The following is a 21248-nucleotide window of genomic DNA, read 5'->3' on the forward strand; positions in this document are numbered from 1 at the left end:
TTCATGCTGTACTAATCCACCACAACCCTCTAAAGCTGTTTCACAAATGCTAATGTTTTGGCAAGATAAATAAATGAATGAATAACACAGCAATGACACAGATGCACTTTGCAAACTGCACGCTAAGAAGCATCAATAACATTCAATTCATTCCTATAGGACCGTGAACCTGGGCTCCCCAAGCCTGGTGGAGAGAAGGAAGTTTATTTCACACCCACAATCTTCCAGGGAGCAGAATCTATGTAAGCTTAAACAAAAGAGATTCTGAGAAATTCTGCTGGCAGGCACCCATCAGCGCTACATGTCTCAGGCATGACTCTGTACAGGGGCATAAGAGGCATTTTAGCCATGAGGGAAACATTTGTGAGGACGTTACAGGCGTTGAGAACCTGTGACTCGTGGGCCAGACATGGGCCACAACCATGTTTAACATGACCTGCTCAATGTTCAAAATGTTAAATATTCACCAACATTTAAAATGTTTGTGTAACAACATAGATGTCTAGCTCCTTTCTTGAAAAACCAGAAAATAATACTGTGCTTATATTCAGCTGGAATCGGCTTTCAGCAGAAAAACTGCAAATAACCCAACCAAGTAGCCCTAGGAGAACGGAGAGACAAATTATGGTAGTTTCTACACTGGATGTACTACAGGGCAATAAATAGAACTAACAGCTGATATACTCAACAACACAAATGTACTACACATACATGGTGCAAAAGAAACCAAAACAAAAAGCATACACTGTAAGGTTTCACTTATGCAAAGTTTAAAAACAGCCCACACTAATTTGTGGTGTTGGAAGTTAGCATAAGTCTACTTCTAGCAGAGCAGGTACTTTTGGGGATGATGGAAACATTCAGTATCTTGATCTGGGTGGTAGCGGTGGTGGTAAGGGTGTATATGTAAAATACATTCACCTATGCACTTAGGTTTCAACCCTCTACACACCTCACTGGAAGCACTTTCTACCTCAATAAGGAATAAGATTCAACAAAAATAATCGATTGGCTAAGGAGAAGTTGCCCTTTATAGGTGGGGCGTGGTCCACATCCAACAACTGGCTCATTACATGATGTGCCTGGCAAATCTGATTTGATGCTTCCTTCTCGACTAGATGGGCGGTTCTCAAGGTGTGCTGCCCAGAAGAGCCATATCAGCCTCACCTGGAAGCATGTTAAAAATGCAGATTTCCAGCCCCTCCCCAGACCTGCTACATCAGAATCTATAGGCATGAGGCCTAGCACTCTGTTTTTTTTTTTTTTTTTAACATTTATTTATTTTTGAGACAGAGAGAGACAGAGCATGAACAGGGGAGGGGCAGCGAGAGAGGGAGACACAGAATCCGAAGCAGGCTCCAGGCTCTGAGCTGTCAGCACGGAGCCCGACGCGGGGCTCGAACTCACGGACCATGAGATCATGACCTGAGCTGAAGTCGGACGCTTAACCCACCAAGCCACCCAGGCGCCCCCCTAGCATTCTGTTTTAATCAGTCCTCTGGGTGACTGTGGTACACTCTACAGTTTGAGAAATACTACTCTAGAGCACCATACACATTAAATTAGTGACATTCAAGGAAAGCAGGGTTGGCCTATATTCAACTATCCATTCCCTTTGACCCCTTCCCAACATATTTCAGAAAACTCAGGAACAGAAATGCCATGTGGCTTCTTCAGAGAACTTCTATCAAGTTCATGAAACAAATTCTCAGCAGGAGACATGCAACCAACATGCTCCATTTCTGTCTCAGCCATCAGATAGCTTTAGTGTTAGTATTATTACACCTGGACTGGAGACACTCTCAAAGGAAAGTAAAAATGACTTTGTATCTTCCTGGTAATGGAAATAATATATACCATAAAGGCTTCAGTGATATTATACCTCCGTAGGAAAATTGAAAGTCTACATTCAAGTAGGTAGCATGGCTGAGGAGGTCATAAAAGTGTCCAGAAATTCAAAAATTAAGACCGGGAATCCCCAGTCTCACATAAGTTGCATAAAATTTTCTTAGAATGCCATGTGTGGATCTCCATTTGCTGGGAAAGTTATCAACTTTTTATTTTCACCTCTTGGCCACATACTATGATGTAGTCAAAGTAGACATTCTTTGCCGACAGCAGAGGCATTTCAAAATCAGTTGTGGGAATCAAAGAGGTGCTTATTATATGCCTATTAAGTAACATTAATCGTACAGGCATTAGACAGTTACATGATATGACAATGATATTCCTTCTGTGCATTTGGAGAAAATATTGAGGGGTAACTATTCCTTTCTATCAGATTAAACAATTCTTTTTTATCAGACTAAATCAATAATTTTAGAAAGAAAGAGCTATGACATTCCATCACAGTATTTGGGAATGGCCCAGCATTTAAAGGGAGAAAAGAGGGAGGGAGGGAGAGAGATTCGAGAATAATAAAACAAAGTGATAAAACATAACATAAAAATCGTATTTTTAGTTAGTGATTCTATCCATTGTTTCATTTACTATTTCACAGGGGTTGAACAACCAGGGAGATGGCAAAAAATTAAATTTCAAAGTTATTTTGGCTACCAAGTTTACCACTAATCTGCCAATGCCAGGTTTCAGGAACAAATTTAAAAGTCACATGACCAGGGCTTCTAGAGCGCAAGGCCAGTACAGCTGCACAGTACCTCCACACTCAGAAGGGGGCCTCACACTGGGGTTTAATGCTCTGTGGTTGTTGGATTCAAATTCTTAATATTTTTACCTTTGAGTTTGTGTCTTATAAGTAAAAGTCATTGGGACAACGAAACGTGTTAGGGGCTTGGAGCCTAGAATCACACAATGTCCCATCTCCTGCCATCTGCCCACCTCCCCTAAATGAGTCCTTGGCAGCTGGCTCACCCACCTGTCATTGACAGTGCCACTGTCCACCTCTGACTGAGTCCTGGGAACAGGCATCGGAGAGTCAGAGCATATCACAGAGCAGTGTTCAGGCACCTGTGAGGGTCTACACTTGCTCTGTAAGTAACCTCATACCCAAGGAAACAGGACATTAAATAGCAAATAAAGGATACCACGACAGGTTAAGAGAAAAACTGTGGAAGGAAAGAAAGGACATTTTCCTGCTTTTTGAGCAAGGGCATCACATTTTCATCTGGCATAATCCTCATAAAATATGCAACTGGCCCCGCTTATGACTCTAAGTGGAAAAGAAGCAAAAGAATAAAGAAGAGCTAGAAGGTATAAGAGAATTAGTGGGGGAACAGGGCAGTTACTAGGGTTCAGAGATTAAATGGTTGAATTTCATCTTGTTATGAATAGACCAGATACACGCTTTTCAAAAATGCTTTATTTTTTTCTGATTAAGAAGATATATATATATATATATATATATGTCATAAAATATTCAGATACCTGCAGGCACTAAAGATGTGAACAGAAATCTACGTTCAAAGAAGTAGCATAAGTCAGGGTGTTAAAAAGTATCCAGAAAGTCACATATTCCCACCAGCTCGACCCAATTCTATCAAGGGCTACCTCCTCCGTGTTGGGAATCTAAATCTCCTGTTTCTCCTGGCATGGTCCAACCTTTTGAACCTGAGCTTACAACTTAAGAACCCGGCTTAAGGATATCTAAACACAATGCAAATTAATAAACAGTGAGATCATTATCTTTTTACCTCAGTGGTAGCTACCTCCAATTTTACCAAAGGATATCTTTTGTTTTTCAGCACTTTAGCCTGCCAGGGGATGACGTTGTCTAAGCACATTTTCAATGTTTTCTTTTTAACAGTTAATATATTTCCAGGATGCAAGTCCATTTCTTTCTAAAAGGTTCCTAGGACACCCATTGAAAAGTCAAAAGCAATGAGCTCAAAGGGATTGCTATTTTGTTGGAGAAGAACGACACCCTTTGTATTGAAGTGGGGATTGCAGACTGTGGTCACCCTCTGCACAGTGTCTCTTTGTCAAGTAATACATGCCGGAAAAAAAAAAAATAATACAGATGGGAAAATATTGTACACTGTCAGATCTTGGAAACGGCCAAAGGATTTTTCCTCACCAATGTCTTGTCGATGACTTTCACGTTCTGGCACCCTGAGAAAATAATGCATACATTTAATATGACATGAATGCAATAATAATCAGGCAGGTAATCGTTTTCCCAAGGAATGTAAAACTTGACAAATGTAAGGTTTATGATTCAAGGTAGGCTTGCCAAATCTTATGTGGCACGAGACCATTTTTATTACCTAAACAGTCCTTAACACAAAATGACTGGCACATATTTTTATTAACACAAAGAGTATATTCTTTCTGCCACATTTAATAGAGAGTCAGTGGCTGAAAGCTCTCTTTTAGGATATGTCTGCAGCAAATTAAAATGCAGAGTGAGGATTCACAGAATGGCATGCTGCTCACTGAGGCTGTGTCCACACAGGCTCAGCACAGTAGGAGTAGACCATTGATCTCAGGAATTCTATCCATGAGGACAATCTGGGTGACATGGATCACAGAAAAGGAAACTCTCATTTACCTTTGGAAGTTGATCATTGGACTCAATGTCATTCTTTGCATCTCAAGGTCCATTCTGAGTCAGATTCAAAACAGCCACTAGTAATAAGGTGATTTTTTTTATTTTTTTACTTATTTCTTCAGCAAATATTATTTAAGTGCCAGGAGCTGCTCTAAACACCAGGGATGCTGAACTGAATACAATAAAGATCCCTGCCTCATGCTTCTTGTATTCTACAGAGCTAAAGATAATATATGATGCAAATAATTTAAAAAGTAAATGAAACGATAGATGGTTTATAGAAGGTGATAGGTGCTGTGGGAGAAGAATGAAATAGTAACAGGGAAAGAAAACTGGAAGCTGAGCAGGTGGGTGGAGGATGGACTGCCATTTTACATAGGGTGGTCAGGATGTTGAGAAAAGGTGATCTAAGTTATGACTTGAAGGACGTGAGGCAGTTAGCCATGTAGACACCCGGGAACAGCATCTGGAAAGATGGAATGATCACTGCAAAGGCCTTAAGGCTGAAACATGTCTGACATAGGGAACAGCAGGAGGTAAATGTGGCCTGGGCAGAATAAGCAAGGGTGACAGCAGGAGTTGAGGTCAGAGGGGTGACAGAGGTCAAGCTACATAAAGGTCTTGTAGACCATTGTAAGGACTTTGGCATTTACACTGAGTAAATAAACCGAGAGCCATTGGAGGGTCCTTATCAGAACAGTGGCATGATCTAAATTAATGTGTAAAGAGATCACTCTGACTGCTGTGATCAGGGTGGGAGGGTGAGGTAGGCAAGGACAGACAGACAGACAGACCTGCAATATCAAGGGGAGAGAGGGACTGATTAGAAAGAAACACAGAGCAACTGTTGTAATAGCGAGTGAGGTTAGATTCTGACAACATTTTGCAGATAGAGGTCCTGTGGATGTGAGGGTGTGAGGGAAATGAGGAGTCAAAAATAACTCAAGGTTTTTGAAACAATGGTATTAACATAAACTGAGATCGGAGAGTCTGCAGGTGGAGTAGTTTCAGTAGGAAAAGTTTGTGGTTTCATTTGGGACGGGTAGAGTTTGAGATGCCACTTAGACATCCCAGTGAAGGTGTTGACTAGCCAGTTAGATTTTTTGTTCACGTGTTATGAGATAAGGAAGAGTATAGTGTAGGCTTCACCCTTCAGGTACTCACACTCGCCAACATATCCCTGGTGAGACTGTCAAAGATAGAGGCTTAGCGACTGTTGCTGGCTGTGTACACTGAGCACTTCCTCTGTTCAGAGGATTCCGCACTAGAGATGTAAACATGGAGCCAACTTCAAATTTAATTACAGCCCAAATGAGTCCATCTTCTTCCCCCTCAAGTTTACTTCTGTCCACCAAGGAGCCTGGCCTAAAGCCCATAAGAAGAAAAGAAAGTTGAAAAGGAGAATGGCCAGTCTTACCACTCAGAGCCATGGCCAATCGGAATTCTTCCTTTAGGATCTCAAGGATGTCTTGAACACCTTTCTCTCCCTAAGCAAGTAAAAAGATACAGATCTTTGGGGTAAGTCAGTCTGACTTAATTCATGCATTTATGTCACTGTAGTTCTGTTTTATATATTTATTTCTTCATCCTCCAATTACCTGGGACGCCAAGCCCCAAATGATTGGCCTCCCCACAAACACAGCCTTGGCTCCCAGGGCTAGAGCTTTCAGGACATCGGTGCCTTTCCGAACACCCCCATCCAGGAAGACTTCCACCTTCCCTTCCACAGCCTCCACGATTTCTGGCAAGGCATCAATCTGTAGGGAGAAGTGGTCAATAATGTGACGGTATGCATGTTAAATTGTTACCGAACTCAGTCTCCACAGCCATTGACCATCTGACAGGATTTAGCGTTAAAGAAGCTAAGCAGGTTTGGAATCAACACTAAAATTTTTCCCTCCTGAAAGAGTAGGGTGCAAATGTTAGTAAGTAAAAACCAACTAAATTTTCAGTTGAGTGGCTTATTTTTATTTCAAAATTGAACTTTTTTCAATTTTTTTTCAAATTTAAAGACCATGATTTAATAAAATATAAGCATAATTTTAATACATGTAATGACCTTTTATAGCTATGCTTTATAAAATGTATAAAAACAAATGAAATATCTTGCTCATGTAAATTATTCTGTATATTATTTACCTGTTGAAAAACAATTGTTAAAATTAATACTTAATTGTCCGTGGAAGCAGTGGTACATAAAAATGCAAGCAGGGCTACTAATGAAAAACCTAGTCTCTGATTTCCTCATCCAATATATTTTGCATCTAGCCATCTATTAGGGAAATCTCCATGAAAATAGTTTTCTTGCTTTATTTTTTGTTTGTTTATTAATTTATTTTATTATTATTTTCTAATGCTTATATATCTTTGAGAGAGAAAGAGAGATAGAGTGCAAGTGGGGGAGGTGCACAGAGAGAGGGAGACAGAATCCCAAGCAGGCTCCAGGCTCCGAGCTGTCAGCACAGAGCCCAACATGGGGCTCGAACTCATGAACCGTGAGATCATGACCTGAGCCGAAGTCGGACGCTTAACCAACTGAGCCACCCAGTGCCCTTCTTTGCTTTAAAAGGACCAAGACCACATGCACCTTGAAGGTCCTCATCTGGATTGGCAATTGATGATGGACTTATATCAGCACCAAAGAACACAAGAGACTCATAGAGGTTGGTCTGGTAGATGGCAATATTGTTCCTGATCCTTCACATCACTCTGAAACCACTCCATTTCCAAGGTAACTTTGCAGTGTTTCCTTCTAAAGGAAACAGAGTGCACTTGCCTGCTCCTTGACATTGGCCTTGGCCTTGCAACTTACTTTGGCCAATAACATGTGAGCAGAGGTGGCAGAGTGCCATTCCTGGACATAGACCTTAAACGACCTCATACATTTCAACTTTCTCTGGCACATGTGCCACTTGCCATGAGAGGAGAACCTCCTGGGCAATGCTTTCCCTTTCCTGGGGCCCCAGAATAGATATTCAGGAATTCAGGAAGCAAAGCTAGCCCAGCTAAGCCCAGCTGGACATGAAATTTGGAGCACAGCCACCTAACCAGTACCAAGTCCAGATCAGCAGCCTGCCCCCGCCCCCTTCCAGTTGACACAAAGTTTCATGGGAATAAATGACTGCAGATTTAAGTCGCTGAGTCTGGAATCTGTTGTCTCATAGTATTATGTGGTAATAGCTAATACAGTTGGCTAATAGCCAATATAATTAGTAGCTAATAGCTGATACAGTTGTCTATTTTTATGTAAATCTTTGCACTTGAGAATGCAAACAATTCACAAGGTGACCTGTAGGCCAAAATCTGTAGAAATAACCCACATTTATTCCAAAATATTTAAGTATAAAATTAAGCCCAATCCACATCTAAAATGTATGCTGAAGAAGCTACCATGTGTTCGAGTGCAGTTTTCCTAGACATAATTGTACTGAAATAACTCAAAGTCTTTCCCAGTTTCCCCCGAAATTTTAGAGGCTAAACTTAAATAGAGTTTTATGTAAAGGGCTGAAGACCAAACCCGGCTACACATTTGGAGGAAGTGAAGGCAACTTTTGGCATGCAGCCCCTAAGTGTTTGGCAGGTAATGTGATTTTCCCCTTTTCCTTTTGGCTTTTCTGCCTTGCCAAACATGCTTTGGATCCATTTACATATGCCCCTTTACCTATACCTAGTCCTCCTTTTACAGTCAGGCAAGTTACATCAACATATAAATGCTACAATTTCCAAGAGATGATGCAAGCTATAATTAAGTGTATTTCCCCATTTGAAACCAAAACCAAAGAAAAATATTAGCTAGCTTGGGTTCAATACACATTTTCAAAGTCACGCAAATCAAGTCTGTTTACGTTACTTCCAATGCCCAACCTGGCCTAAAAGGAAACTAATAAGGATACTTAAAATGTGAATTCTGGGCTGTATAACGGAACCCAGATTGGTGTTTTGTGTGTCTGTGGACAAGGATGTTCTATCCACTGCTGAGTTTTTCTGTCTTCCCCCTTTTTTCTTTCAGTAGCTACAGTTCTGCTGGGTATATATTTCAGAGAATAATTCTGATCAGAGGGGATTAAATAAATAAATACAGTAGACAAATCCACTATTTTATGACTGTTATGTTTCCTTTTTTCAGCTTATTACACATCTCAGAGACCATTCATTTTGGCTTTTCTTTCCTTAGTGGTTCTTTAGACAACTAATTGTGGGCTCACCTCTGGTGGGATTAATCTAAGGGAAAATGTGGTAAAATCCCAATATACTTGCTAACTCATCCATCCATTCACTGGCTTACTAAACACTTTATTGAGGACCAGCTTTATTCAAACCAATATGCAGACGGTCTAAGGGAGCCAAAAAGAATCCCACAGGGTTGTGACTCGCAATGAAACTTTTTCCCATTCTTGCCGACGTCACACTTTTCCAGGATGTTCCCTGTCCCACAAAACTTCTACTCACAGGGAGCTCTCACCTTTCTATCTTCCCACAGCATCCATCAATATACTCCTGATGGCTGACATTTGGGGCATGGAACCCTTTAAAGGTCTCAAACCAAAGCAATTGAACACAGACAAAGCATATAAAATCAGAGCTGATTTAGTTAAAAACAAAAGAGCCAGAGTTCACATTACTGTCTGGAAATATTCCTGTGACCCTTTACCCCACTCCACTCATCATACATCATACCAGGAAGCCCTGGGTGGGGTTTCTACTAAGCGTGTTTAGGAAATCACTGGTTCCTATAGGCTTAACTATTTACTATAGCAAGAATGCCTGCATTCTGCAATGATTTTCCTCCCTAACTTCATTTCCTTGCAATGTGACATTTCTACTCCTCCCATCATGGGGGGGGGGGTGGTGATGGGGATAGGAGAGTCTATTTTCCCATCCCTTGCATCTGAATTACCCTTGTGACCTACTTTTACCGATGGAATGTAGAGAGAATAGAATAGAGAGAAGCTACCATGTGCCTATTCTAAGCTTCAGTCTGAAGAGGCCTTACATGTCTGCAATTACCCTCTAGGAAACCTGCCATCTTGTGAGAACCAACCTACCTAATGTGAGACAATGCAGAGCTGTCCCTACTGAGGCCACCCCACCCCAGCCTGTCCTAGTCAACCCAGCAGCTGACCACGTGCATATGAGTGAGCCCAGCCGAGACCAGAAAAACCTCCTAGCCAATCTCAGCCTAAATTTCCAACTCACAAAATTGTGACATGAAGGAACAGCTATTGAATTTTGGCCAGTAACTTTCCAAGTGGTTTGTTACACAGCAAAGGCTAACTGATACATCAGCGTATCTCAAAGATAGAATTACATGGATCTCTTTAAAAAAAAAAAAATATCTTGGATCTCATAGAACGTGCTCAAGGACTCAATTTTGGAAACACTTGACTTAACAACCCAAATATTATTTTATGAAAATTTTTTGTAGATGAACATTTTCACAAGAAAAGAGTGTCATATATATATATATATATATATATATATATATATATATATATATGTATGTATGCGGAGCCCAACTCAGGGCTAGATCTCCCAGCTGTGAGATCAAGACCTGAGCTGAAATCAAGTGTTGGACTCTCAAGCAACTGAGCCACATAGGCGACCCAAGAATATTTTTAAGCTTAAGGTAGTTTAGGTCCAGTTAGCATCAAAACAAAAATGAAAAATTGAAAAAAATGCTTCTAGAATTCAAAGACTCCAGAGAATTGTTCTTGGACCCCAGTTTGAGATATTCCAGTACAATGGGTTTTGAAAATTGATTTGATGCTGTCATTTTGATCTCTAATTACTTCAAGAGGAAGAGCAATCTTTTTTTTTCTTTTCTTTTTTTTTTTTTTTTTTTTTTTTTTGAGTGAGCTCTACAGCCAATGTATGGCTTGAATTAATGACTGCAAGATCAAGAGTCACATTGTCTATCAACTGAGCCAGCCAGGTGCCCCTCTTCAAGAGTGATGTTGGCCACATTATTACCTTGAGTGTAAGGACATTGGCCTAAACTTAATTTGTAACTATTTGCTCTTCATCTCAAAACCTACACACTGAGGGAAAAACATCTTCAGTGTAAGCTGAATCTAATCTCACATTTCTCTCACCACCACGGGCCTTAAATTTGCTCTAAAGTATGAGGCAAAAGTCAAGCAAGCATCTCCTCTCTTGCACACAGCATGTGAAGGGGAGTGTCATTGTTTTTTTTTAAAGTCTCAGAGACCACAGCTCAAAAAGCCCTTTTAGATAAGTTTCCATATCCCCTCAGCCAGAGGGAAATAAACCACACCATTTAGATATTTTCCCCTTAAAATCTAGTTAGATTTGATTTCAGTAGATTTAGATTTTATTTTTAGAAAACAAACTTAATTTGGCCTGCACACTAAGTCTATGTCTTCATACACAAGAGAGGCATAAATCTGCAAAAGAGCCTTGAGCTGTGACCAGCTTCTCCTGCCTGCCCAGAGGGGGTCTTCATTCTCCACCTCCCTTTCCCTGCAGGCAACATTTAAGAAGACTGGTCTCTATAAGTAAAGCTGAATTAGAAAGGACTGAAAACTTCCAGTTTTGTGATTTGATTCTTGACTCTGTGATCCTACAGTGTGCAAAGATGAGTTCATTCCTACCATTGATGCTTTTGGAAAAATGGAGTACAAACATGGACGACATCCAGTATTCCCCTGTCATCATTTAGTCTGTCCCAAGACCCACACAACTAGTCTATGGACTTATCTAAATCTACCTGATAGTTCAGTGAAGAGTAATCCATTACTACTTAACTAAATTATTTCTCCTGCTGTACTTCCAGTTGTTTGAGTAAATTCACTGGTCATCCTAATTAAAGCCATCCATATAATAACCATGACTGAGTGATTCTGATAACAGGGGTCAAATGCTTTTGGCCCTCTTGGGGCTAACTGCTCTCCTTCACAGTTTTAACTCAGTCCCACAGCTTTCAAGCCAATTTGGTTTACTTTATTTATTTATTTATTTATTTATTTATTTATTTATTTGAGAAAGAGGGCACAAGTGAGTAATGGGCAGAGAAAGAGGGAGAGAGAATTCCATGAGGGACAGAGAGAGATAGAGGGAGAGAGAGAAGTGGGGCTCACCCAAAGCGGGGCCCACGTTCACCCAAACAAGGTTCGTTTTCTTCTGAAGTGGGGTTCAAACTCAGGAATCCGTGAGATCATGACCTGAGCCAAAGTCAGATGCTTAACAACTGAACCACCCCAGGCTCCCTGGTTTACTTTATGTCTACATTCTGGATTCCGATTTGCCTGGCACAGTTTGTACAGTGTATTAAAAAAATCATAGATGCATACTGGAATCTCGTGGGTAGCTTTAAAAAATACTGGTGTCTATGCCCCCCTGTCCCCAGATATTCTGATAAATTGATGTATTATGCAGCTTGTGCATCAGGAGTCTTTGAAGTTCCCCAGGTGATTTTAATATGCAGCCAAGGTCATGCACAGCTCAAGCAAAGTAGCCCATTTGCAGCTGACCTCCTCTCACCTGGGCTGTAGAATTTCTATTCCTTTCCCCACCCACCCAACCTCTCTCTGTAGCTGTTCAACTCCCACAGTCACAGGAAATTTCAGTCTTTCCTTCCTCCTGACCTCTTATACCAGTGATCTCAAACTCCACCCAAGTCTTTTATAATTACAATGGATCTGTTAGCTCCTCTTAACTCTCAAGACATAACCCTTTCTCTTATACTCTAATTTACATTTTATCTCTCAGTGTACCTATGAATACAAGGATAATCCCTGCCCACAAATGACTTATTTTTTAATGATGACTTTTAAAAGTTTACAAATAACTGTATTGGACTAATTAATGATCAAATTTAGGTAGTTCTATGCCACTACACTTAAAATCAAAGATCTCATATATTCACACATATTTTACCTTGAGTATTCACACACACACAATACACAGGGTAGAGGTAAATACAGAGATACCCCAAACTGTGATAGAACTGAAAACTCCAAAGGGAAATCTCAGCATTTGCTGAAACTCACGGTGGCTGGCACCCCATCAAGTTGTCGAGCCCCGTGATTCGACACCAAGATCCCATCCAAACCATGTTTAACTGCCTCCCTGGCATCATCACCTAGAAAGAGAAAGACAGCCATTGTATATGAAAAGGCAATTTAACAGAAGACATGGGTTTAGAAATTGAAAGGTCCCAGTCAAAGGGAGGCTGACCTCATACCTTGCTCAGAATCTTTAGCATAGGAATACACCAAGGGTTAGGTCTAGAATAGTAATGATAGTTTCCTTGACCAAAGTGTTAACATTGACAACAGTTTAATGATGGCATAAAATTTTCAGTAGATAGCAAATTGATATGCAGTTAAAATTTATTTAGTCTCACAAGGAAGTACTCCTACTAAGCATTTTTATTATTATTAATGAGATAATACCATTTAGTGTTTAGCAGAATTACCCCTTTGCAATTTGCATAGCATAAAAGAGTACATCAGTGGAAAGCATCTTAAGTGTAACAGGAAAGGAACAAATATACTCCAAAAACATTCTTTAATACAAAGTTATGTCTTCAATAATTATCTTAAGTTGTATTGTTCTATAATTAAATGTATTTCACCCACTGAAGTATATGAAAATGTACAAAAATTAAAATTATATGCTATGTCTCTAATCATGCTTCAAAATATATCAACTTCTGAAAATATAGTTTTAAAATAGATTAACATTCTCTCAAATCAATTCCCAGCACACTTTTTATATTTTATATTTCAAACTATTGTTTTCAGCATGCTCACAATAAAAACACATTTGCTAACAGAATCAGGCAAATGACACTGATACTCAAATTTAACACTCAGAAATAGTTGGCCTAAGATTGTAGTGAAAAGCATATTTAGGAAATGTAACCAAACGGATACCAAACATTGTATACATTCATAAATCCAGCAATGGAGATCAAGGGCAGACCTGACCAAGAATAATGAAAAAAGATTCATAAGAGAATCTGTAATTCTGACCTTTTTTAAACTGTATGCTAAACCATCATTTTCGAACCTGTGTTTTATTGAGTGCTAGTTTTTAAGTATATCCATTTAACTAAATGATGCTAGTATTATTTCTCTTCTAAAACTACATGTGCATGAAAATGTTAAACTCATGGTTCATGGACTGAATGTTGGAATCCCTCCAAAGTCTGTATGTTGAAACCTTAATCTCCAGCGTGATAGTATCTAGAGATGGTGCTTTTGGAAAGTGATTAAAGTTAGATGAGTTCATGAGAGTGGGGCTTTCATGAGGGTATTGGTGCCCTTATAAGAAAAGATCAGAGAACTTACTTGCCCACCCAATCTCCACTCATAACAATGAACACGTCATGTGAACGCACAGCGCAACTTGACTGTTAACTAGGGGCTACTGGACTGTGAGCTCCTTAAGTGTCAGAGCCGAGAACAGCATCATGTCATATTGTCAATGTTTTCCACCCATAGGCTGTTCCAGCCATTCATCCATTTCTTTAGAAAGGATGGAGCTACCACATCAAGTGGCCCATTGTTGCACAAGCGATGAGGGAGGACAGGATGGCTGGCTTCTGTAAGAGCTTCACAAGCAGAACTCTCATGAATCTCCTGGCTTTCTTCTCCACTTCTCATCTTCCATCTCTGTCACACTTGCAGACTAGACCCTGGGTGCCTCTCAGACAATCATTACAGAATCTCCTGTCTCCTCCAGGGCTTCCTCTGGGCCTATCATGAGGGGGAGTTTTCTTTGCATTTCCTCCTATAAACACGTTCCCTTACATTTTGTGTCTCTCATAAATCTCTTGAAGTTTCTCTGTTGTGTGTGTCCCTTATCTTTCATTCCTCTGCTGTCATAAGACTTATGCAGTTTTGTATGTCTCTACTTTATTTTCAGTGGCTTAATGGGTTTGATGAGAGGGTACATATCTACTCAGTCCATTATTTGGAACCAGAAACCCAATATATTATCATTTAAACTCTGTTTGGGTAAATGGTTCTTTAAAAATATGGCCTTAATACAATGTAAAGTGTATGTGGAATTGGGGAGGTTTGCTTTGGTTATCCAATTGTGTGCATACCAAACATCAAAAGTAAAAAAAAAAAAAAATCAAAATACATGTAGTTACAAACTATGTTCTCAGAAACTGAATATTATCAGTAAACCAATCCTATACAATATGAAAAAAAAATGATTAACTTCTTAGGGTTAGTAGTTAGACCACCTGAATTTGAATTTGGATCTGCTACTTGCCTGCTACATAAGTGGCAAGCTTCTTAACCTCTCTGTGCATCAGCGTTCCTAAGTCATAAAATAGGGATAGTAATTCACATAAGATTGGCTTGTGAATTAAAGTAGTTGAATGAGTGTTTAGAAAGTGCCTGACACATGTTGAGCACTCAGATAAATATTAACTGTTACTATTAATTTCATCTGATGGTGCAGGAAGTATAAACTCAGATGAGTAAGTGGAGGAAAATTCGTTTGCTGGATGCCTTTGGCAAGTCTGATTGAGTTTTGTTTATGACAATAAATTTTCATCCTGGTCAGGATTATGATTATAAAGAGCCTTTCATTTGAAGTAAGCACTGCTTAAGTAACAGTTTGTTATCTCCTATCATTTCAAGTGGTTTTCCAGGTTCTTCTAGGCAGTGCTGGGAATGTAGGGGGAAATGATAGAATGGTTTACTCAGAAGATAAGATCCTGAGTATCTGGAGAAGCAAAGTAAGAATAATTTATGACCAGATATGAACCCCTTTCATTAACTGCTTATGAAGCCTTGTCCAAAGTTTCACATTTTATTTTAATCCAGAGAGAAAAACAATGTTGCCTTAATAGGAGGGTGAAAATGTTCTGGCTTTGCAAAAAGTTCATGAATTTTTGGTATTTTCATTAATCCTTAACGTTTACTGCTATGGCATTCCACGTATGTTAATTTGCCAGTTAATACATTAATTGATTGACAAATGCAATAGTCAATGGGGAATAGCACTGTTTGCTATCTTCTTGATATATTATTTTTATATTTAATTAAGTACTCAAGATTTACCCTCAAGCCCATGGAGTTTTTGACTCAGGACTCTGCTATCTCATAGGAATTTAGTAACTGAATCCTAGTTGCATGGCAGCAGTTTTGAGCACAATCTAGAAACTCTGAATAGCTTTGAGAGTGTTGTAAAAAAATGTGTATAGGAAAAGAGCTAGTTACAGTTTTGAGAAACAAAAAAGCCACTATGGAAATATCACAGAAGAGTTTAATTTTTTTTTAATTTTAAAACTACTCTGAAAAGCATTATGCCTTTGCTCATAAAGCCATTTGTTTATTAGCATGAGTTTTGGTGAAGACCAAATCCTGTCTCAAATACATGTTTAGAGTTTGTGTTGAAGTTTTCCAAGGGCAGAGTTTAACCACAGCAAGAGATTACATCTTGCACTTCAATTTGCGTTCATTAAGATGCAATTCTTAAAATGGTGGTAAGGGGGGGAATTTTCACTGAGATCTTTCCAGCATATGTGAATTCATGCTCCCGCAAACATCATCTATACCTTTTTCATCAAAAGAAAACGAAAGAGGATGGGTGATGCTCAGTCTATCCATGTGACTTCTGGAAGAAGATCTGTGAAACAGAATTGGATTTCCCAGAACTGCCCCCTTCACCCGCCCCCATCAAGATTGAGCTTTTGCACTACTTGATGCAGTTGTTGTCATGGAGACAATTCTTGTTTGTTAAATAAATGAAACAAATAGTCACAGAGAAACTAGACAATGTAAACTGTACATTTGTAAATAAGCTATTTCCTTTCAAATGCCAAATGCTCCATCTCTCTTTCTCTTCCTTTTTGAGGTCTCTCTAATTATATAGACTCATAGTTTTCACTGAGGATTTTAGCCAATAAATATTTGGGCTATCTACTATGTGTAAAACATCATGAAATATGTGGAAAGAAATGATATGATTCACATGGATGAGAATAAAAGAGAAGTGACGGTGAGGGTGGTGGTCCTAGGTAAGATGACCACAGAAGGAAGTTCTAGAAGCCAGAGTATTTTTCAACATAACACATGATAGTAAAGTCTAATTAAATAGACACACATCATATCCTAGAGGACAGAGTTGGAGAAAATGATATATATTGGGAATCCTATATTGAAAAGCTTGTTTAAAATGTAAATAACCTCATTCTTATATATGTTCTCTATTAGACAAATATGGGACTATACTAAGACTTCATTCTTCTTTGTGTTTTAAGCCCTTTGCCCTGGGCCACACTTGTGATGAGAATGAATTAAATACTTGGAACTACATTAATTTTCTAATTCAATTCCACCTTCTCAGTTTCCTGAGGTCAGCCACAATCATCTCTTGCCCAGGCAACAAGTTTCTTAAGTGTCCCCCTCACCACAATTTTGCCACCTCCATCCATCAGGTCCATGAAACAATGCTGGATTTTTCTAAGATACTAATCTGATGAGGTTGCTTCCCTGATTAAGAATCTCAGTGGTTCTCAAATATGTTTTATAAATTGTTACTCAGAACTGCTTTATTTTGCTATTATTTCAGTCTGAGTCTTTTGATATTGTGGCAAAACTCAAACATTATCTGTCATCCTAAAATGAAACTCCCTAACCTGCTTTTATAAGTGTCCATGCCCTATTTGAAACCCCACCCTAATACCGCATAGATTTCTATCTCAGCACTTGTAACATCTTATTGCCCCCAAATTCTTGTTTTTATGTCTGTCTCCTACAAGAATGGGCTCTCCTCTTGGCCAAATACCTCAAATTACTATCATTTTTAACTTCAGCACACAATAATCATGATGCATATTTACAAAATGAATGCCTTCGTGAGTGAGTAACTGAATAGATGCATGAATGAATGGGGCAGAACCTTTGGGTTAATATTCTATAGTACCTACAGTTGAATGTAGGTATAGGAAGTAGTGCTAACAATCATGGATGACAACACCTATGCCAGTTAAGTAAGTGAAACTGTTGTTTAAAGATGTCTATAACACTAGGAAGTATTCTTTGAAGTGGAATCCACAGAAATTTTGAACTAGTACAATGATCAACAGGAAAGAATGTAACAATATCTTTGAAAAGCACAAATGAAGATAGGTCTGGATTCAAATGTATTTCCACTATTTAAAAGCTTTTCTGGACCCATTCTTTTACTTTTATTAACTTTATTTCTGCACACTTAAGATTAAATAAAGCCAAGGGCAGGTCTACAGCTTTATAAATAGGGGCCATGTGACTCACATATTCAAGTAAATCTGATGAAAATGTTTTGATTAGAAGTTGTTGAAAAAAAAAAAAAAGAAGTTGTTGTTGACCCTGAGATAAGTTAATAGAATATCTCATCTCAGAGCCACTTACTTAAACATTCACATTTAAATAATAAGGTTTTGGCAGTTTTCTATATAATTAACTAAAAAAAATGTTTTCAAAGGCAGGAAAACATTTCTGTGGGAGAATACATTTATACTTATACTCCAAATTATCCAAGTCATTGGTACTTCCCTGTGGGATTTGAATACATGTGGATACTGGAGAAGCAGTCAGTTTTCTTAATAATCATGGCTTGATATTTGAGGATTTTAATGTTGTAGTCAACCATTCTTCATGTGGGATTCACCACACTCAAAAATCAGTCCTAGTCATTGGTACTTGCAAGGAACAGAGAAAAATAGAAAAGGCTCTTGAAAGAGGTCTGGCTGTCATAATATCATCCTTGGGTTTCTTCTTGGTCTAGAAGCAGCTTGTTGTAGCTTTTAGCCAAAACAATGAACTCAAGACGTTTTGCCTAGACCTTGTCAAGCTCCATGATTTAGTGATGGCTCCAAGATAAGGCAACAGAAACCCAACACTTTAAAAAAGGTTAACTTCTTACTTCATGAGAGACAAGGTCTTCAGTGTATTACCTAAGAATGAGGAAATATTTACTCACAAACATCAATATGGAGAATTGAGAGATGGAATGTCTCCTTAGGTATCCACATTAATTTTTCCTGGTTATTTTCTCTTAAAAATATCATGATCATATCTACAAAGAATCATGAGAACAGTATGAGAAAAACACAAACCTCTCAAAATGCCTTTTGCAACGATTGGCAGTGATGTCAGCCCCCTCAGCCATTTAATATCCTCCCAGCTGATGGATGGGTCTATTGCTTTAGATACGTATGTAGCAAGTCCACTGTTGTCTCCAAAATTTTCCTTTGGAGAAAATGCTAAATCATTGGTTTCAAAATTTTTCATTCTGAAATAAAGATACATAAAATGAGAATTTCCCAGAGTTAGAGATAATTTTACAAAGACTCATTCAATGAAAAATGAAATGTCAGCCTTTCAAATCAATTAGATGTTCTTCAACCATCTATAGGTTGCTTGCATGCATATTTCCCATGTTTTGAGGTAAGATTCCAGACTAAGTGTGACAAACATTATAGACTCTTTCTCCTGCCCTCCTATTATGTTGTTGGTGGTGATGGTGGACACAGGGAGTGGTGGGAAGTGTTTCCCAGCATGTGGGTTCTCAGCTCTTGCCTTTTCCTCCTCCATTTAGTTGTTTCCTCCGAGGCTGTCTGCCTACTGACTCAAACTTACCAATCTTTCAGACAATCCTGGCAGGGCATGAGCTTTCCAATTACCAAGATCTTCATTTCTTTGCCTGTGGTACAACCACTAATTTATGTGCCAATTTGATTGGGCTAAAGGATACCTAGATAGCTGGTAAAATGTTATTTCTGGGTGTGTCTGTGTGGATGTTTCTGGGTGAGATTAGCACTTAAATCAGTAGACTGAGCAAAGATGATAACTCTCATCTCATCGATGTGGGTGGGCATCATCCAATCTGTTCAGGTCCTGAATACAACAAAAAAGTGGAAGAAGGACAAATGTGTTCTCTGTGCTTGAGCTGGAACATCCATCATCTCCTACCCTTGGACATTGAAACATCTGGTTGTCAAGCCTTCAGATTTGGACCAGAACTTACACTATCATCCCCTGATTCTTGGGCCTTTAGATTCACATTGGGACTTACACCATTGGCTCCCCTGGTTCTCAGGTCTTCTGGTTTGGACTGGAAGTATACCAGTCTGTGAGCCTCCAGCTCATAGACAGCAGATTGTGGGACTTTTCAGACTCCATAATAATGTGAGTGGATCCCTCATAATGTGTGTGTGTGTGTGTGTGTGTGTGTGTGTGTGTGTCCGTCCTACTGATTTTGCTTCTCTGGAGAATCTAATACATGTGACTTTCTCCTGCTCCTGAAGCCCTAGTAACCACACACACAGGAGATCTGAAGTGTCAGGAATGTTGGCATATAAATACCCCAGCTCCTTCACCCCTAAGCAGGCTAAACCTGAGATAGGTTCTACATATCCCAGAATTTCCAATCAGGATTGAGCTTCAGTTGCCTGCAGTTGGAGTTGTCTTGGTAACAGGCCCTTTGTTCATTGCCTCCTTTCCTTGACACCACTTCCCCACTCAGTATTCACTTCATCTTCCAAAGAAACTATTTGCATTTAAATCACTGGCTCACAGTCTCCTCCTAGGGGAACCCAAATTGACACACAACCTCACTGAGTTGCTGCCTCTCCCTGTGTCTAATTTTATTGAACCAATTTAGACCAGGATTTCTCTGACATACTTGTAAGACTCTGCTACTGGCTCATTCTATACCTGAAGTCTTTTCTCTTGGCTTAATATCCTGATATCCTGACTACAGTTTGGCAGTTCCCTAAACCAGAGACAAAGTTTTTTCTGCCTGTACCTTTGATCACTAACTGGGTAGATGACCATCTGGATATACACTGGCATCACCCCCTGTGACTTAGCTGCCAACAGACCCAAATCCAATTGCAAACTTCATCTCTCCGAAAGGGTATCTTTGAATGATGACAGTGACCTGGATTCACCTTGTTTTTCTGCACATTATAAATTACCTTGCTAGTCAATCTCCAATTTGGATAAAATACAGCTGTATATTATTCTCTGGCTTAGTCATAACATTTTCTTTCTTTCTGCTAGTTCTGCCATTGAACATACAAAGGATTTTGGAGCGATGACTCTAACAATTTTTATATAAACCTAAAAGTACATAGGCACACTATTTTTAATTTTTTCAAAAGAATCATAAGACTTCTTTTAATACAAACTAGGCTTAATGTTTTCAGTATACTTTCAGCTAAAATAGCTCCTTGTGTGGCTCGAGTGGCATACATTCTCATAAGGACATGAACATTCATATCCCACCTAACTCTATTCAAGCCATTGGCGACATTTTCTCAATAAGGATTGAACAGCTTGTCCTATAGACCATTGACTCAGTTGACCATTAAGGATAATAGAAAATTTCAACTTCATGAGAGTCTTACTGGTGCCCATCTATTTGTTGAGATTTGGTTTGGATTTTAGCTGAAATACCTAGCTAGGCATTTCTTTTTATCAAAGCATTTAGGGTTGTACATTTTATCACAGCCTTTGGTATTCTGTGCTCATCTTCATTTGAATTAAGCTAAGCTTTTGGTCTATAAACATACCCTTATTATGAAGACCTATTCCAGAATATTACCTAGAAATGGTATTAAGTGATATTAAATTCCGAACTTTTAAATAATATTGTTAATAAGAAAAAGGTTAGGTCTGTCTGTTCCACAGCAAGACTAGGGGGGAAAAGAAGAAAAACATCTGTATGTATATATACTCTGCATAGCACCCCACCCCCATCCCAAACA

The 21248-nt window shown here is 39.0% G+C and overlaps 1 protein-coding gene across 1 annotated transcript in view; it reads right to left on the reverse strand.

Annotated features, from left to right (window-relative positions):
* Positions 1-3312: 3312 nt before the first annotated feature.
* Positions 3313-21248, reverse strand: part of HAO1 (hydroxyacid oxidase 1) — a 46931-nt gene continuing 28995 nt past the window's right edge. Inside the window, exons 4-8 of the mRNA XM_030310078.1 lie at positions 18594-18769; positions 12517-12608; positions 6106-6264; positions 5925-5994; positions 3313-4068 (exon numbers count right to left, since the gene is read on the reverse strand). Coding sequence (XP_030165938.1) covers positions 3998-4068; positions 5925-5994; positions 6106-6264; positions 12517-12608; positions 18594-18769 — 568 coding nt within the window. The 3' untranslated portion in view covers positions 3313-3997. The remainder of the gene's footprint in view (positions 4069-5924; positions 5995-6105; positions 6265-12516; positions 12609-18593; positions 18770-21248) is intronic.

Source organism: Lynx canadensis, chromosome A3, assembly GCF_007474595.2.
Source record: "Lynx canadensis isolate LIC74 chromosome A3, mLynCan4.pri.v2, whole genome shotgun sequence".
Classification (NCBI taxonomy): domain Eukaryota; kingdom Metazoa; phylum Chordata; class Mammalia; order Carnivora; family Felidae; genus Lynx; species Lynx canadensis.